Source organism: Pseudoliparis swirei, chromosome 10, assembly GCF_029220125.1.
Source record: "Pseudoliparis swirei isolate HS2019 ecotype Mariana Trench chromosome 10, NWPU_hadal_v1, whole genome shotgun sequence".
NCBI classification, from domain to species: domain Eukaryota; kingdom Metazoa; phylum Chordata; class Actinopteri; order Perciformes; family Liparidae; genus Pseudoliparis; species Pseudoliparis swirei.
Window position 1 is genome coordinate 9,951,167 of NC_079397.1, and position 14,785 is coordinate 9,965,951.

Genomic DNA, 14,785 nt, shown 5'->3' on the forward strand with positions numbered 1-14,785 from the left:
CACTTGTTGTTAGTCATGAAGCAAACCCTCCACCCTTAGATTTACCAGACTCTTCCGTTCTGTCTGCACGGAAAACAGAGAAGGACTCGGTTGGGCATATGACTCGATCCGGCACCAGCGGGTCAGCCATGTTTCCGTCAGACAAAAGATGTTACAGTCCCTCATGTCCCGTTGGAATCTGATCCTTGCCCTAACATCATCCATCTTATTTTCCAGAGACTGGACGTTAGCAAGAAGGATGCTGGGCAGAGGTGGACGGTGGGCTTGAACTCTCAGTCTGTTCCGAATTCCGCCCGTTTCCTCGATGTTTTCGTCGTCTCCCGTAGTAGCGGCTCCACTGTTGTTGTTGTGGTTCGCTCACGATCTCCGCCGCCACGCTGGATCGATGGAAAAAGTGGACAAAACCCCTTGTTTTGCGCAAAAGTTTATGTCCAAAAGTGTGCTGCGGTCGTATGCTGTTAGTGCCGATGTGTTTGTGGCAAAGAAAATATTTAAAAAAAACACAAAAACTAAAAGAGCGCACAATCTCCTCGGAGCTACCTCGACGGCGTCTGGACACAGCCGCGCCATCATAACAATGGTCCTTGTGTGTTGCTTTGATTCCATCTCAGGCGACTTTAAACTTCCACTCGACTACATTTCACATTCAAAATTAATATATACATTTTTATTTATTTTAGGCTGCAGTTTGATTAAAAAAAAATTAGTGCTGTGAAAAATAACGCGTTATGATTAAATTACAGGATTAATTAGTTAATTTTTTTGAAGGCATTTAACGCATGCGCAGAATGAGCTTCCAATACGTCTGTTGTTGGTCGTCTCTAACCAGCAGCATGTCATTCTGTCTCTAGTGTCGTGTTAACACGACTCCGATCTCCGTCTCGTGCGCATGAAAGCTCCGATTAAGCGTGTCTTGGCACTTTATCGGGACGAAAAAAAGTCACTTGAGCAAATGAATGAGATTTGAGTTCACATATCTCTCCGAGATGTTCTTGTATCCTGGAGGGCCCAGTGTACTCAGTGCATCCTAAACGCCCCCAGCAGCTATAAGCCTATAGCAGCATATCAAGGGGCTGGACCAGGTGAACCTGATTCAGCCCTAACTATAAGCTCTGTCAAAGAGGAAGGTCTTAAGTCTACTCTTAAATGAGGTGACTGTGTCTGCCTCCCGGACTGAAATTGGAAGCTGGTTCCATAAAGAGGAGCTTGATAACTAAAGGCTCTGGCTCCCATTCTACTTTTTAAGACTCTAGGAACTACAAGTAGTCCCGCATTTAGTGAGCGTAGCTCTCTAGTGGGCAATATGGTACTATAAGCTCCTTAAGATATGATGGAGCATCACCAATCAAGGCTTTGTATGCGTTAAGAGAAGAATTTTAAAAGTGATTCTTGATTTTACTGGGAGCCAGTGCAGAGCAGCTAGTGCAGGAGTGATGTGATCTCTTTTCTTAGTTTTAGTGAGAACACGAGCTGCAGCATTCTGGATCAACTGGAGGGACCTAAGAGACTTATTAGAGCAGCCTGATAATAAGGAGTTGCAGTAATCCAGTCTCAAGTAACTAACGTGAACCAATTTTTCTGCATCTTTTTGAGACAAGATGTGCCTGATTTTTGAAATATTACGTAGATGAAAGAATGCAGTCCTTGAGATTTGCTTTACGTGGGAGTTAAAGGACAAGTCCCGATCAAAGATAACGCCAAGATTCTTTACAGTGGTGTTGGATGCCAGGGCAATGCCGTCTACAGAATCCACATCACCAGATAATTGATCTCTGAGGTGCTCAGGGCCGATTATGCATGAGTGATGCATGAGTGATGCATGAGTGATGCATGAGAGTGATGCATGAGAGTGATGCATGAGAGTGATGCATGAGAGTGATGCATGAGAGTGATACATGACAGCGATACATGACTGATACATGAGAGTGATACATGAGAGTGATACATGAGAGTGATACATGACAGCGATACATGGCAGCGATATATGAGAGTGATGCATGAGTGATGCATGAGTGATGCATGAGAGTGATGCATGAGAGTGATACATGACAGCGATACATGAGTGATACATGAGAGTGATACATGAGAGTGATACATGAGAGTGATACATGAGAGTGATACATGACAGCGATACATGACTGATACATGAGAGTGATACATGAGAGTGATACATGACAGCGATATATGAGAGTGATGCATGAGTGATGCATGAGAGTGATACATGACAGCGATACATGACTGATACATGACAGCGATATATGAGAGCGATGCATGAGAGTGATGCATGAGAGTGATGCATGAGAGTGATACATGAGTGATACATGAGTGATACATGAGTGATACATGAGAGTGATACATGACAGATACATGACAGATACATGAGAGTGATACATGAGAGTGATACATGAGAGTGATACATGAGAGTGATACATGAGAGTGATACATGAGAGTGATACATGAGAGCGATACATGACTGATACATGAGAGTGATACATGAGAGTGATACATGAGAGTGATACATGACAGCGATACATGACAGCGATACATGACAGCGATACATGACTGATACATGAGAGTGATACATGAGAGTGATACATGACAGTGATACATGACAGTGATACATGACAGTGATACATGACTGATACATGACTGATACATGAGAGTGATACATGAGAGTGATACATGACTGATACATGAGAGTGATACATGAGAGTGATACATGAGAGTGATACATGAGAGTGATGCATGAGAGTGATGCATGAGAGTGATGCATGAGAGTGATGCATGAGAGTGATGCATGAGAGTGATGCATGAGTGATACATGAGAGTGATACATGAGAGCGATACATGACTGATACATGAGAGTGATACATGACAGTGATATATGAGAGTGATACATGAGTGATACATGAGTGATACATGAGTGATACATGAGTGATACATGAGAGTGATACATGAGAGTGATACATGAGAGTGATACATGAGAGTGATACATGAGAGTGATATATGAGAGTGATGCATGAGTGATACATGACTGATACATGAGAGTGATACATGACAGTGATACATGAGAGTGATGCATGAGAGTGATGCATGAGTGATGCATGAGAGTGATGCATGAGAGTGATACATGAGAGTGATACATGAGAGTGATACATGAGAGTGATATATGAGAGTGATGCATGAGTGATACATGACTGATACATGAGAGTGATACATGACAGTGATACATGAGAGTGATACATGAGAGTGATGCATGAGTGATGCATGAGAGTGATACATGAGTGATACATGAGAGTGATGCATGAGAGTGATGCATGAGAGTGATACATGACAGCGATACATGACAGTGATGCATGAGAGTGATACATGAGAGTGATACATGAGAGTGATGCATGAGAGTGATACATGACAGCGATACATGACAGTGATGCATGAGAGTGATGCATGAGAGTGATGCATGAGAGTGATGCATGAGAGTGATGCATGAGAGTGATACATGAGAGTGATACATGAGTGATACATGAGTGATGCATGACAGTGATACATGACACTGATGCACGACAGTGATACATGACAGTCATACATGAGAGTGATGCATGAGAGTGATACATGACACTGATACATGAGTGATACATGAGAGTGATACATGAGAGTGATACATGAGAGTGATGCATGACAGTGATACATGACAGTGATACATGACAGTGATACATGACACTGATGCACGACAGTGATACATGAGTCATACATGACAGTGATACATGACAGTGATACATGACACTGATGCATGAGAGTGATACATGAGTGATACATGACACTGATGCACGACAGTGATACATGACAGTCATACATGAGAGTGATGCATGAGAGTGATACATGACACTGATACATGAGTGATACATGACAGTGATACATGAGAGTGATACATGAGAGTGATACATGACAGCGATATATGAGAGTGATACATGACAGTGATACATGAGAGTGATACATGACAGCGGTATCAAGCATCCCTAACTAGGCAAGAAGAGAAATAGGCGGGTTTCCCAAAATGTTGAACTGTTGCTTTAAATGATTCAACCTGCTGGTCTGTCAGCATTGTTTGTTTTTATCAGAAATGCAATATGACAGTTTATCGTAAATGTCTTTCCATGTTCCGTAATGTGTTAATAATTGGTCACAGCCTGGTGTGGCTCGCTTTGTTCTTGGAGTCCATAACCTGAAGCTATTCTATTTACAATGATTTAATTTTTTTCTCGTCAAATGACGGAATGAATCACTAATTAAAATGTTCGATTAGCCCACCGGATTGGTTGAGCTCTAATAACGCTTAACGCTTCACTTTTGTTCGTTGAGATGAACCTGATTGACAAACCAGCGTTTCTAAAATGAGATGCTTTTGACAAACAACTTTGCAATAATGGAGCGTTACTATGGTGATGTGCACTTTGACTACAGATGCAGCGCCGCTCACATAATTTCCACTTAAAAAGTTCACACACATGCAAGTGATTGAATTCTACAAAAAAACATGAGCATATTTATTCTTTCAGCACTTTTTCTTCTTTCTGCTGCCAAAATAGTGTTTGAAATAAACCTGTATTGATGTTATGATTGACATGTGATTATTTTATGTTAATAGTCCAACTTATAATAATTGTATATACAGAGTCTCTCTACCCCAATCTTATATTTTGAGTGTAATTTATTTGTCAAAGAAAAAGGCCGAACACCCACTAAACAAAGTGGAAGCGAATTGGACATTCTTTTATTTTGTATTATTATTTCGTGTTTTTGGTGAATTATTTTGACCACAATCTCCCCGTGTGCATCCTATATCGTGACGGCCCTTTGCCAGAAACATGTCAACGTTAGTCATTAGTTGCCGCAGCCAATGGAGGAAAGCCATTTCAAATTAATGTCGCGGCGCCATTGTAAATGGGAGGTGACAAGTCAAAGGAATTAGCTGTTGATGAAGACGGATCACTTTGCAAGTAGCGGGATATTCCTTACAGTCATATACATGAGAAAGAGAGGAGGAGGAGGAGAGGAGAAGGAGAGGAGGACGGACAGACATTTGGAGAATGAGACTGAAGGAGGCGAGAGATTATGAGAGCGGAGGATAGATGGAGAGGTGATTTGAAACGGAGGGAGAGGAGGCAGACAGACGGAGAGAGCCGCACAGCGCCGGAGAGTTCATCGGTGCCCTCAACCGAGACCTCGCACACAAAACCTGCGGAAGAAAGGGAATTAAAAGTGTGTGTGGGGGAGGAGTTTGCGCATAAACATTGTGCTGCCGTTTGACACTCGTGTACTCGCTCATCTGTTTGTGCGTGGGGGTGTTCGCTCGCTTCTGTTGTTTGGATTGTAGGCGCAAGGTTAGACCAACAAGCCAATCACCTGCCAGTTTACACCCCGCATCACTATTCTCTCTCTCTCCCTCCCTCTGTCTGTATGTCTGTGTGTGTGTTTATCGCTCTCTGTCCCTCTGTCTCTCCGTTTGTGTCTCTCTTTCTCCACTCTCTCTCCCTCAGTCTGTTTGTGTCTCTTTCTCCACTCTCTCTCCCTCTGTGTCTGTCTCTCTCGCCACACTCTTAATTATATTACTCACTTTCTCAATCCAACACGAGCACAGACAAATTATTTGGAAATTAAAAAATTGGTTTAACTAAGTTAAACAACAGGAGACGTACAAAAAGTCGTAGGGAGGATCACAGCGCAGTGCAGAAGGAGAGACATACAGCTGGTGTGTATATATATATATATATATTTCTTTTTTTAAATGTTCCCCGACTATCTCCTCCTCTTATTTAAATCTGTCTATCCACAATTATTTCTTGCCTCGTTCCTGGAGGGAAATTCAATTATCACAGCAGAAAGGCAGTTCCTGTTAATTCCTGCAGAGTTATGGCTCGCTGTTCCCCACAAACGAGTGTGGTGGTTAAAGAGCAGCGCTCGGTTACTCAAGAGAAAGTGGAAATGAGTTAACGCTACAACTCGCCGTCTAATTGCGGTCCTGTAAATTAGATGTGAAATGTGATAAACACGGCTGAGTTATTGGAACACGCGTGCGGCCTCGGGGCTCCGACGCGTACCTGTGCCAAAGAGTCTGCGGAGCGGAGGATTGAATTAAAGAGGGTCAGTTTCCCTAAAACCGGGCTGTGAAACGTGGGCGTACATGAGCGCGGCGTCGCTTCTTTCCCCCGCGGGATGATAATCGAAGGAGACGCATCAGAGAACGCCCGTGAATACATCTGTGATTTCATGCTATTTGCCGAGCGCAGCGTGTTTGCGTCGTTTCTTCCACTCGGGGTTAGATCTGTGAGTTGGGAGGCCCAGATTCATCAGTGCAATTCCACATTTTAATGCCGTGAATTTTTTCCCAGCTCCCATCATGCACAGCATGTGGTTAAACTCCCCGGACGAGCGTGCCAGAACACACGCATTAGAAATGCTCTTTTGATATTCCATCCCAACTTGGGGGGGGGCATACATTCCCTATTCACTTTCATTTAAAGGCCCTGGTAATTATCCTCCCTCTGATAGGGCTCCGGAGGACGAGAAAGAAGAACAAAAATGAATAGAACAAGGAACATCTAATCCTTTGTCTCTCTTTGATTCCCCCGCTCATTGCCGAGTCATAAAAAAAGAAAAAAAATGAGCCGGCAAACATAACGAGGGGCTGAAATAAGAAGATGTGCAAAGAAAATGGGCTGCGTGTCTTTCTTTGTCTCCGTCGCCCCGCGAATGTCCATTTTCGGGGGTTTGTGACGGATAAATGTTTTATATCATTCTTTAAAAAAATACATTTGTATCTGTCTTCTCCTTCTTTTGGTGTGTAAGGCAGACTAATGTAGAAAAAATGCTTTCCAATTTTAAAATGAAATGTGATGAAAGGCGAGGTGTGTGTGTGTGTGTGTGTGTGTGTGTGTGTGTGTGTGTGTGTGTGTGTGTGTGTGTGTGTGTGTGTGTGTGTGTGTGTGTGTGTGTGTGTGTGTGTGTGTGTGTGTGTGTGTGTGTGTGTGTGTGTGTGTGTGTGTGTGTGTGTGTGTGTGTGTGTGTGTGTGTGTGTGTGTGTGTGTGTGTGTGTGTGTGTGTGTGTGTGAAACATGTTGTAAATCAACATCGTCATGCTTCTCTTTCTCTCTCGCCAGGCTGAACCGGAGGGCTTCTCCCATTTCCACCTCTACGTGTGCGCCGCCTTCCTGGTGAGGTGGAGGAAAGAGATTCTCGAGGAGAGAGATTTCCAGGTAACGTGCATGCAGACGACACAGGGGGCGCCGTTAAGATCAGCAGCGCGGCCGGCGTGCGCACGTATACATGAATACACACGTTATCATCCCCGGCCGCTGATGGTGATGTATCGTACGTAGGTTGTGTCGATGCAAATGAGTTTCAGTTGTGTGCAAAAATATACAACAATCTAAATCCAGACCGCGGAGCTGTTCGTGGCCTCCATCCCTCTCCATTAACTCACTGGTCATTAACTGGGAGATTCAGAAGTCGTTGTGAGTGCATTAGGAGATGACAGACGACAGCTGCCAGAAGGTGACTTTGGTTGCCAGCTCACTGGGGGTCCTGGCTCCTTAACGGTGGCAACACGCTCTAATATGATCGCACACACGCCATCGGCTCGGCTCTTTGGCCGCTCCCTCTCTTGTTTTGCCTCTTCGGTGTATTTTCTCTGTCCCAAGGTTCCCGCCGCGTATCGTTTCTTATGCTACGCCCAAAACGTGTGAGTTTAATCGCGCGACCATTTGCCGCGTTCACACCAAAAGCGTTGCGAAGCTGTGCGAGGGGCGGGGCTTATCTCCGTGACTCGTCTCCGTAAAGAACGTTATTTCCTTATCCACAATTCAATTCAGTTTATTTGTATAGCCCAATTTCACAAATTACAAATTTGTCTCGGAGTGCTTTACAATCTGTACACATAGACATCCCTGCCCCAAAACCTCACATCGGATAAGGAAAAACTCCCAAATAACCCTTCAGGGGGAAAAAAAGGGAAGAAACCTTCAGGAGAGCAACAGAGGAGGATACCTCTCCAGGATGGACAGGTGCAATAGATGTAATGTGTACAGAAGGACAGATTTAGAGTTAAAATACATTCAATGAATATGACAGAGTGTATGAATAGTTCATAGTAGGCATATTCCACGATGGAGACCTCCACGATCCATCAGGCAGATGGAGGTAGAGAGGAGTGGGCGGAGTCTCAACAGTGGGCGGAGTCTCAACAGGACAGTGGCGTAGTCAGGAGCAGGAATTCCACGACCCAGACCTCGATGAGCCATCAGCAGATAGGATCTATGCCGTCTCATAGGGTCATCGGACCCTATGAGACGTGAAGTCAAAAGGACTCCGGGGAGAAAGCAGAGTTAGTAACGTGTGATGCAGAGATGAAAATTCATCCCTAAGGAGAGAAAAAAAAAAGATGAGATAGGTGCTCAGTGCATCCTAAAACGTCCCCCAGCAGCTATAAGCCTATAGCAGCATATCAAGGGGCTGGACCAGGTGAACCTGATTCAGCCCTAACTATAAGCTCTGTCAAAGAGGAAAGTCTTAAGTCTACTCTTAAACGAGGTGACTGTGTCTGCCTCCCGGACTGAAATTCTTTACACCAAGATTCTTTACAGTGGTGTTGGATGCCAGGGCAATGCCGTCTACAGAAACCACATTATTTGATCTCTGAGGCGCTCAGGGCCGATTAAAATTACTTCGGTTTTGTCTGAGTTTAACATCAAGAAGTTGCAGGTCATCCATGTTTTTATGTCTTTAAGACATGCTTGAATTTTACCGAGTTGGTTGCTCTCCTCTGGTTTTATCGATAAATATAGTTGAGTATCATCTGCATAACAATGAAAGTTTATGGAGTGTTTCCTGATAATATTGCCCAAAGGAAGCATGTATATGGTAAATAAAATTGGTCCAAGCACAGAACCTTGTGGAACTCCGTGATTAACGTTGGTGGTTATCGAGGCGTCATCGTTTACAAATACAAACTGAGATCGATCTGATAAATAGGATTTAAACCAACTTAGTGCCGTGCCTGAAATGCCAATCGACTGCTCCAGTCTCTGTAACAGGATGTCATGGTCAATGGTGTCGAATGCAGCACTAAAGTCTCACAAGACCAGTACAGAGATGAGTCCTTTATCTGCTGCCATTAAGAGGTCATTTGTAATTTTCACCAGTGCCGTCTCGGTGCTGTGGTGTTTTCTAAATCCTGACTGAAACTCCTCAAATAAACTATTATGATGTAGAAAGTCACACAACTGATTTGCGACCACTTTCTCAAGGATCTTGGAGAGGAAGGGGAGGTTAGAGATCGGTCTGTAGTTAGCCAATACCTCTGGATCCAGAGTGGGCTTCTTCAGGAGAGGTTTAATAACAGCCACTTTGAAGGAGTGTGGTACGTGGCCTGTTAGCAGAGACACATTGATAATATCTAATAGAGAGCTGCCAATTAAAGGCTAAACGTCTTTAAGCAGCCTCGTCGGGATGGGGTCCAAGAGACAGGTAGACGTGTTAGAAGTAGAAACCGTTGACGATAATTGGTCACGGTTGATGGGAGAAAAGCCATCCAAATATACACCAGGGCATACAGCGGTTTCCAAGGCCATTCCACTTGAGGACAGATTGGCACTGGTTATGGGCAAGAGAATATTAATCTTGTCCCTAATAGTTAAAATCTTTTCATAAAAGAAGTTCATAAAGTCATTACCACTGAGGTTTATAGGAATGCTCGGCTCCACAGAGCTGTGACTCTCTGTCAGCCTGGCTACAGTGCTGAAGAGAAACCTGGGGTTGTTCTTATTTTTCTCTATTACTGATGAGTAATAGGCTGCTCTGGCATTACGGAGGGCCTTCTTATATGTTTTAAGACTATCTCGCCAAACTAAGCGGGATTCTTCCAGATTAGTTGAACGCCATATGCTTTCAAGCTTTCGTGACGTTTGCTTTAGTTTGCGGGTCTGAGGGTTATACCAGGGAGCTAACCTCCTCTTCCTCACTGTCTTCTTCTTCAGAGGGGCTATCGAGTCCAGTGTCATTCTCAGAGAGCCTGTGGTACTGTCAACAAGATGATCAATCTGGGACGGACTAAAGTTAGACCAGGAGTCCTCTGTTATATTGAGACGTGGTATCGAATCAAATGCAGAAGGAATCGCTTCTTTAAATTTAGCTACAGCACTGTCAGTTAGACATCTGGTGTAGAAACTTTTGACTAATGGTGTCCACTCCGGTAGTATAAATTCAAAAGTTATGAGGTTGTGGTCTGACAGGAGAGGATTCTGTGGTAAGACCTTCAAATGCTCAATGTCAACGCCATAAGTAAGAACAAGATCAAGCGTGTGGCCAAAGCTGTGAGTGGGTTTCTGTACTCTCTGGCAGAAGCCAATCGAGTCCAACAAGGAGATGAATGCAGCACTAAGGAAATCATTATCAACATCCACATGAATATTAAAATCTCCTACAATAATAACTATCAGTTTTAAGAACCAAACTTGATATAAATTCAGATATAAACTCTGAATATGGACCTGGTGGCCGGTACAGAATCACAAATAGAATTGGCTGTAGTGTTTTCCAGGTTGCATGTGAAAGACAAAGAACAAGGCTTTCAAATGGGGTGTAGTTTAATTTAGGTTTAGGATTTATTAATAGGCTCGAGTCAAAGAAGAACTAACCACTAGCTCTACTTTGTACTTGTTGAGGACATCCCACAAACGTCGGAACATCTAACGCTCTGGTGTTTGGGTTTATAACATTACAACATATATATATATATATTCATACATAACATGACCCGTGCCTGTTTTATTCTCTGCGAGTCAGGTACTCATAAGAGGTATTAAAGAGCTCTGTGTGCTCGCAAACCGCAACGATAAGCGTGTCCTCCTTGTTAGCTAAGCTAACGTTTAGCTCCACACAGACCATTTCCTCCCTCTCACATTCCCAGCCCACTAAATGTTTTCTCGAGATAGTCCTGGATACGTGAACTCGGGGAGGATTTAATTACTGTCGGAGTTTCTAGAGAACATGGGAGTATATTTATTGTTTCATAAAGAACAGGGCTGAGGGAAAAAAAACAACCTCTTCAGGTAAAGTGACTTCACCCTGCGCCGCCACTTGTTAACAAAGCAATTTTTTCTTGACAAATGGGAAAATAACTATTTCCCACCGTGTGACAATTGCCATCATGCTGGATCTTATTTGTGAGAATCCCAGTATTGTGACATTATTCAGTTACTGGAATGAGAAACGACTCCTCCGATGTCCGGCACGTCTGCTTTCTCCCGTCACTCCCTTCAGGTGGGTTTCGTTGAAAGAAAAGGGAAATAAAACCAATACAATTACAGCTTCTACGAGGGGGCCACTCGGTCTTCTCCGTCACACTCGCCGTGCTTCAGAAGGCGTCTTCAAAGACGCCGGCAGTCAGAGGGCTGCACTTCTGAAGAACCTGAGCTTTTGATGGAGCCCAGTTGATGAAAGCGGATTCAGCCACTGAGTGAGACACTGGAGGCTGTCGAGAGTTTGAAGATGAGGCATCAACGGACTCATCTGTTCTTACTTTCATGCGCGTCTTACTCTCTCGCCTTTTTTCTGATCAGTCGAGTTCAAATATGATTCCTACTTTTTGTTCAGATTGAACTTAAGATGGTTCTAGGTGTTTTTTTTAATGAATTTCTGCAGTGTATTTTTGAGCTCGGCACACAGCGGGGACTCGCTGTGGTTACAGTGTGTTCTCTATTGCGAGAAATTTGTTTAAAAAAAAGAAAGACTTCAAAATCAAAGCTTCTTTCCACCTGGAAGTTTTATCCATCTCTTAAGGGAAACCTACTACATCCCAGAATCGGTGCATTTCATTCATACCCGAGTCATCCTATAGTTATAATACTCATAACACATCTTACAATCAGCACTACAGTTACAATAATAATACAGTCATCATACCTCCTCCTTTGTTTCTTGTCTTTCTTATTTATTAATTTAAAACATAGAATTTCTCATTCTATATAAAAACCGTTACAACTCCACCACTGCCACAGCATTTTGTGTAGATCTCCATGGTCATGGTGCCGTCGTACAGATATCCACTGTCCTACACTTTCATCTCGCTCAGCAGGTCACAGGTTTCCCTCATTCAATGAAATATCCAATCTTCTCGATACATGTTTTGTACCTTCGTGGTCCCCAGACGATGAATTCTAATGAACCTGCGACGCTAAAGACGTCACCATCAGCCGCGTGACACTTTGTGTTTAGCAAAACCATCGTGTTGACCTTTACGTCATACAAGTGCACGTTACCACCGCCGCCGTGTGCACGTTAGCGTGCCGGTGTTAGCGCTGAGCTCAAAGCTCCCGCTGAGAGCTCAGCCTCAAAGAGCCGCCAGCACGGCTGCAGCTTTAGTCTGGTTTTAAGAACCGTGTCTCCGCTGTTGGACAAAGTTCAAGTGTTTGAAAACTAAGTCCACAGTGGCTTTCTTCGCTGTCGGTCCAAACTTCTCTGCAGCGCTAGTCCAGGACTCCAGACTCCTGAATGATGGAATACCATAGAGTAGAAATAGTATCGTCCTCACTGGATGCGGGAAATACTTAATAGAGGCTTCAACTGCAGGGAGAACGAAACCCTATCGCAGAAAACCATGTGTTATCCCACTCCTCTATGTTTCATTACATTTATGAATGATTTCAGGGTAGTGGACATTCCCAATAGCATGAACTCAATCAGTACAACAACAGAGACAGACGATTGTCACACTCGGGTGTCTCTTTCAAGTTCCCCTCTAAAATCCTTTCACTGATACACACACTGTAACACTGGCTCAGTTTGTCCGTGTCGCAGACTGGATTCATATCCTAAATATTCAGATTAAAAATAGTGGTTTTGTAGGGATTGTGGATTTTAGAAGAAAACCAAATAAAACGAATTATCCTAAGAACTTTTCTCGAAACAGATTAATGTCGGTGAGGAAAGAGAAAAAGGGACAGATTGTTCCTCTCGTCGGTTTTAATTTCAAGAGATTCTTCCCTGGGATCCACTGAGCCTCGGAGTTCAAACGTGGCCTGCCAGGTTCTTCAGGGCCTGTTGAGCAGCTCTTATCTCAACATGCGTTATCCAAGAACCCTCTCGGCATCACTTTCCTCTCATGTTTGCATTTCTTCCTCCTCCCGTCTTTCTCTCTCTCCGGTATTAATTCCTCTGTGTTTGCTGTCCTGTTTCATCTTTTGCTTTGACTTCCTGTTTCCCTTCGTCTCCGTCTTACCATCGGTATTTCTTTCTTCCCCACACTTGGCACATATCAATGACATCACGATTAGAGGGTTTCTGGGGATGGCAACGTGTGTCAGTTGGTCGGGCCACCTCTTTAGTCCAGTCTGGTGTCTGAAATACTAACTTGGATGGATTTCCATGAAATGATGACAGACATGATGGTCCCCCCAGAAGACCAAGCATACCGACGTTGGTGGTCCTCTGTGTTTTCTTCTTGCGCCACCTCGAGGTTTTCAGCCGTGATTTTTACAGAAAAGTCTAAACAAATCTATAAATGGATTCCCTTGACATGTTGTTCAGACATTCCTGGTCCCCAGATGATGACCTCTGGATGTCCTTGAGTTTTCTTTGACCTGCACCAACAAGCCCTTACCGAGTGAAATATCTCAACATGTTATAGATGGCTTGCCACAATAACTTGTTGAGGTATTTATTGTCTCCAGAGGATAATTCCTCCTCTAGCACGACCGTGAGGATGACATTTTTTGTTTTATAATGTCGTATCTCTACATTTATTGGAAAAATTGCTCTAAAATGTCTTACAGATAGTCATCGTCCCGAGAGGATGAGGCCTTCTGACTTTGGTAATCCCCTGAGTATTTCGTAGCACCATACAGTTACATTTTTACGTGTTTATTTTTAGTGAAAGGTCTCGACATCTATTAAAATGATTGCCATAAACTTTAATAAATGCACCTAAAGGGATTTATTTGGAAACGCTTAAGAAACCTCTTCAACTATTTCAAACTTTGTGAAACTCTCCGAAGGCAATACGATGTTGGCAGTCAAAATAACAAACCAACAGACACATTCATGATTTCCCAAATGCCTTTTCAGCCTTCGACATGCATTCCCACGAACAATATGCCCTTCCATCAAAAATAATAAACGTTTCCAACCTGTTCTCGTCAATCTGCGTATAATTACACTGAATTGCGACACCAATTTCCCCGGGCCCCGAGGCTAACTCGATGTGTAGCAGCTAGTTAGCATTATTAACTTGTTGTTTTGTGTAATAGATGGAAATTACTGGTTTCGATTGGTGCTTCGCAGAGTTGGGAACCGATGTTTCGCTCTGCTGAAATCAATTCATTGCTTCCGTCTTGGTTCCAAATCTAAATACTGTGCCATGGATTCCACCACTTCTCTAAGTTAAAACTCTCAAATGCAAATGTGGGAGTTGCAGAACAAGTTGTTCTTTCGAGGCCATTTAGTTTGATGCATGTATATATATATATATTAGGGCTGTCAGCGTTAACGCGTTAATCTATGCGATTAATTTGGCCGCGATTAACGCACAAAAATATTTTAACGCAATTAATGCAACTTTGTTTACTTCCGGTGTGCGTTGAAATTTTTGCACTCCTGAGTGTCAAGCCGCGGCAGTCCGCCTCCTTCCTCGAGAACATGCCCCCAGCCTCCGGAGGGTTAACGTGACACATTTGAATGTCAGTCAGTCACCAAGGCCACTGGTTCTGCTGTTGTTCAATGTTAAAGATGACAG

The 14,785-nt window shown here is 43.4% G+C and overlaps 1 protein-coding gene across 3 annotated transcripts in view; it reads left to right on the forward strand.

The window, feature by feature from the left end:
- tbc1d22a (TBC1 domain family, member 22a) overlaps positions 1 to 14,785 on the forward strand; it is a 113,684-nt gene that overhangs the window by 86,129 nt on the left and 12,770 nt on the right. For all 3 annotated transcript variants that reach the window (XM_056424453.1, XM_056424455.1, XM_056424454.1), the window contains one exon: positions 7,158 to 7,253. In XM_056424453.1, coding sequence (XP_056280428.1) covers positions 7,158 to 7,253 — 96 coding nt within the window. The remainder of the gene's footprint in view (positions 1 to 7,157; positions 7,254 to 14,785) is intronic.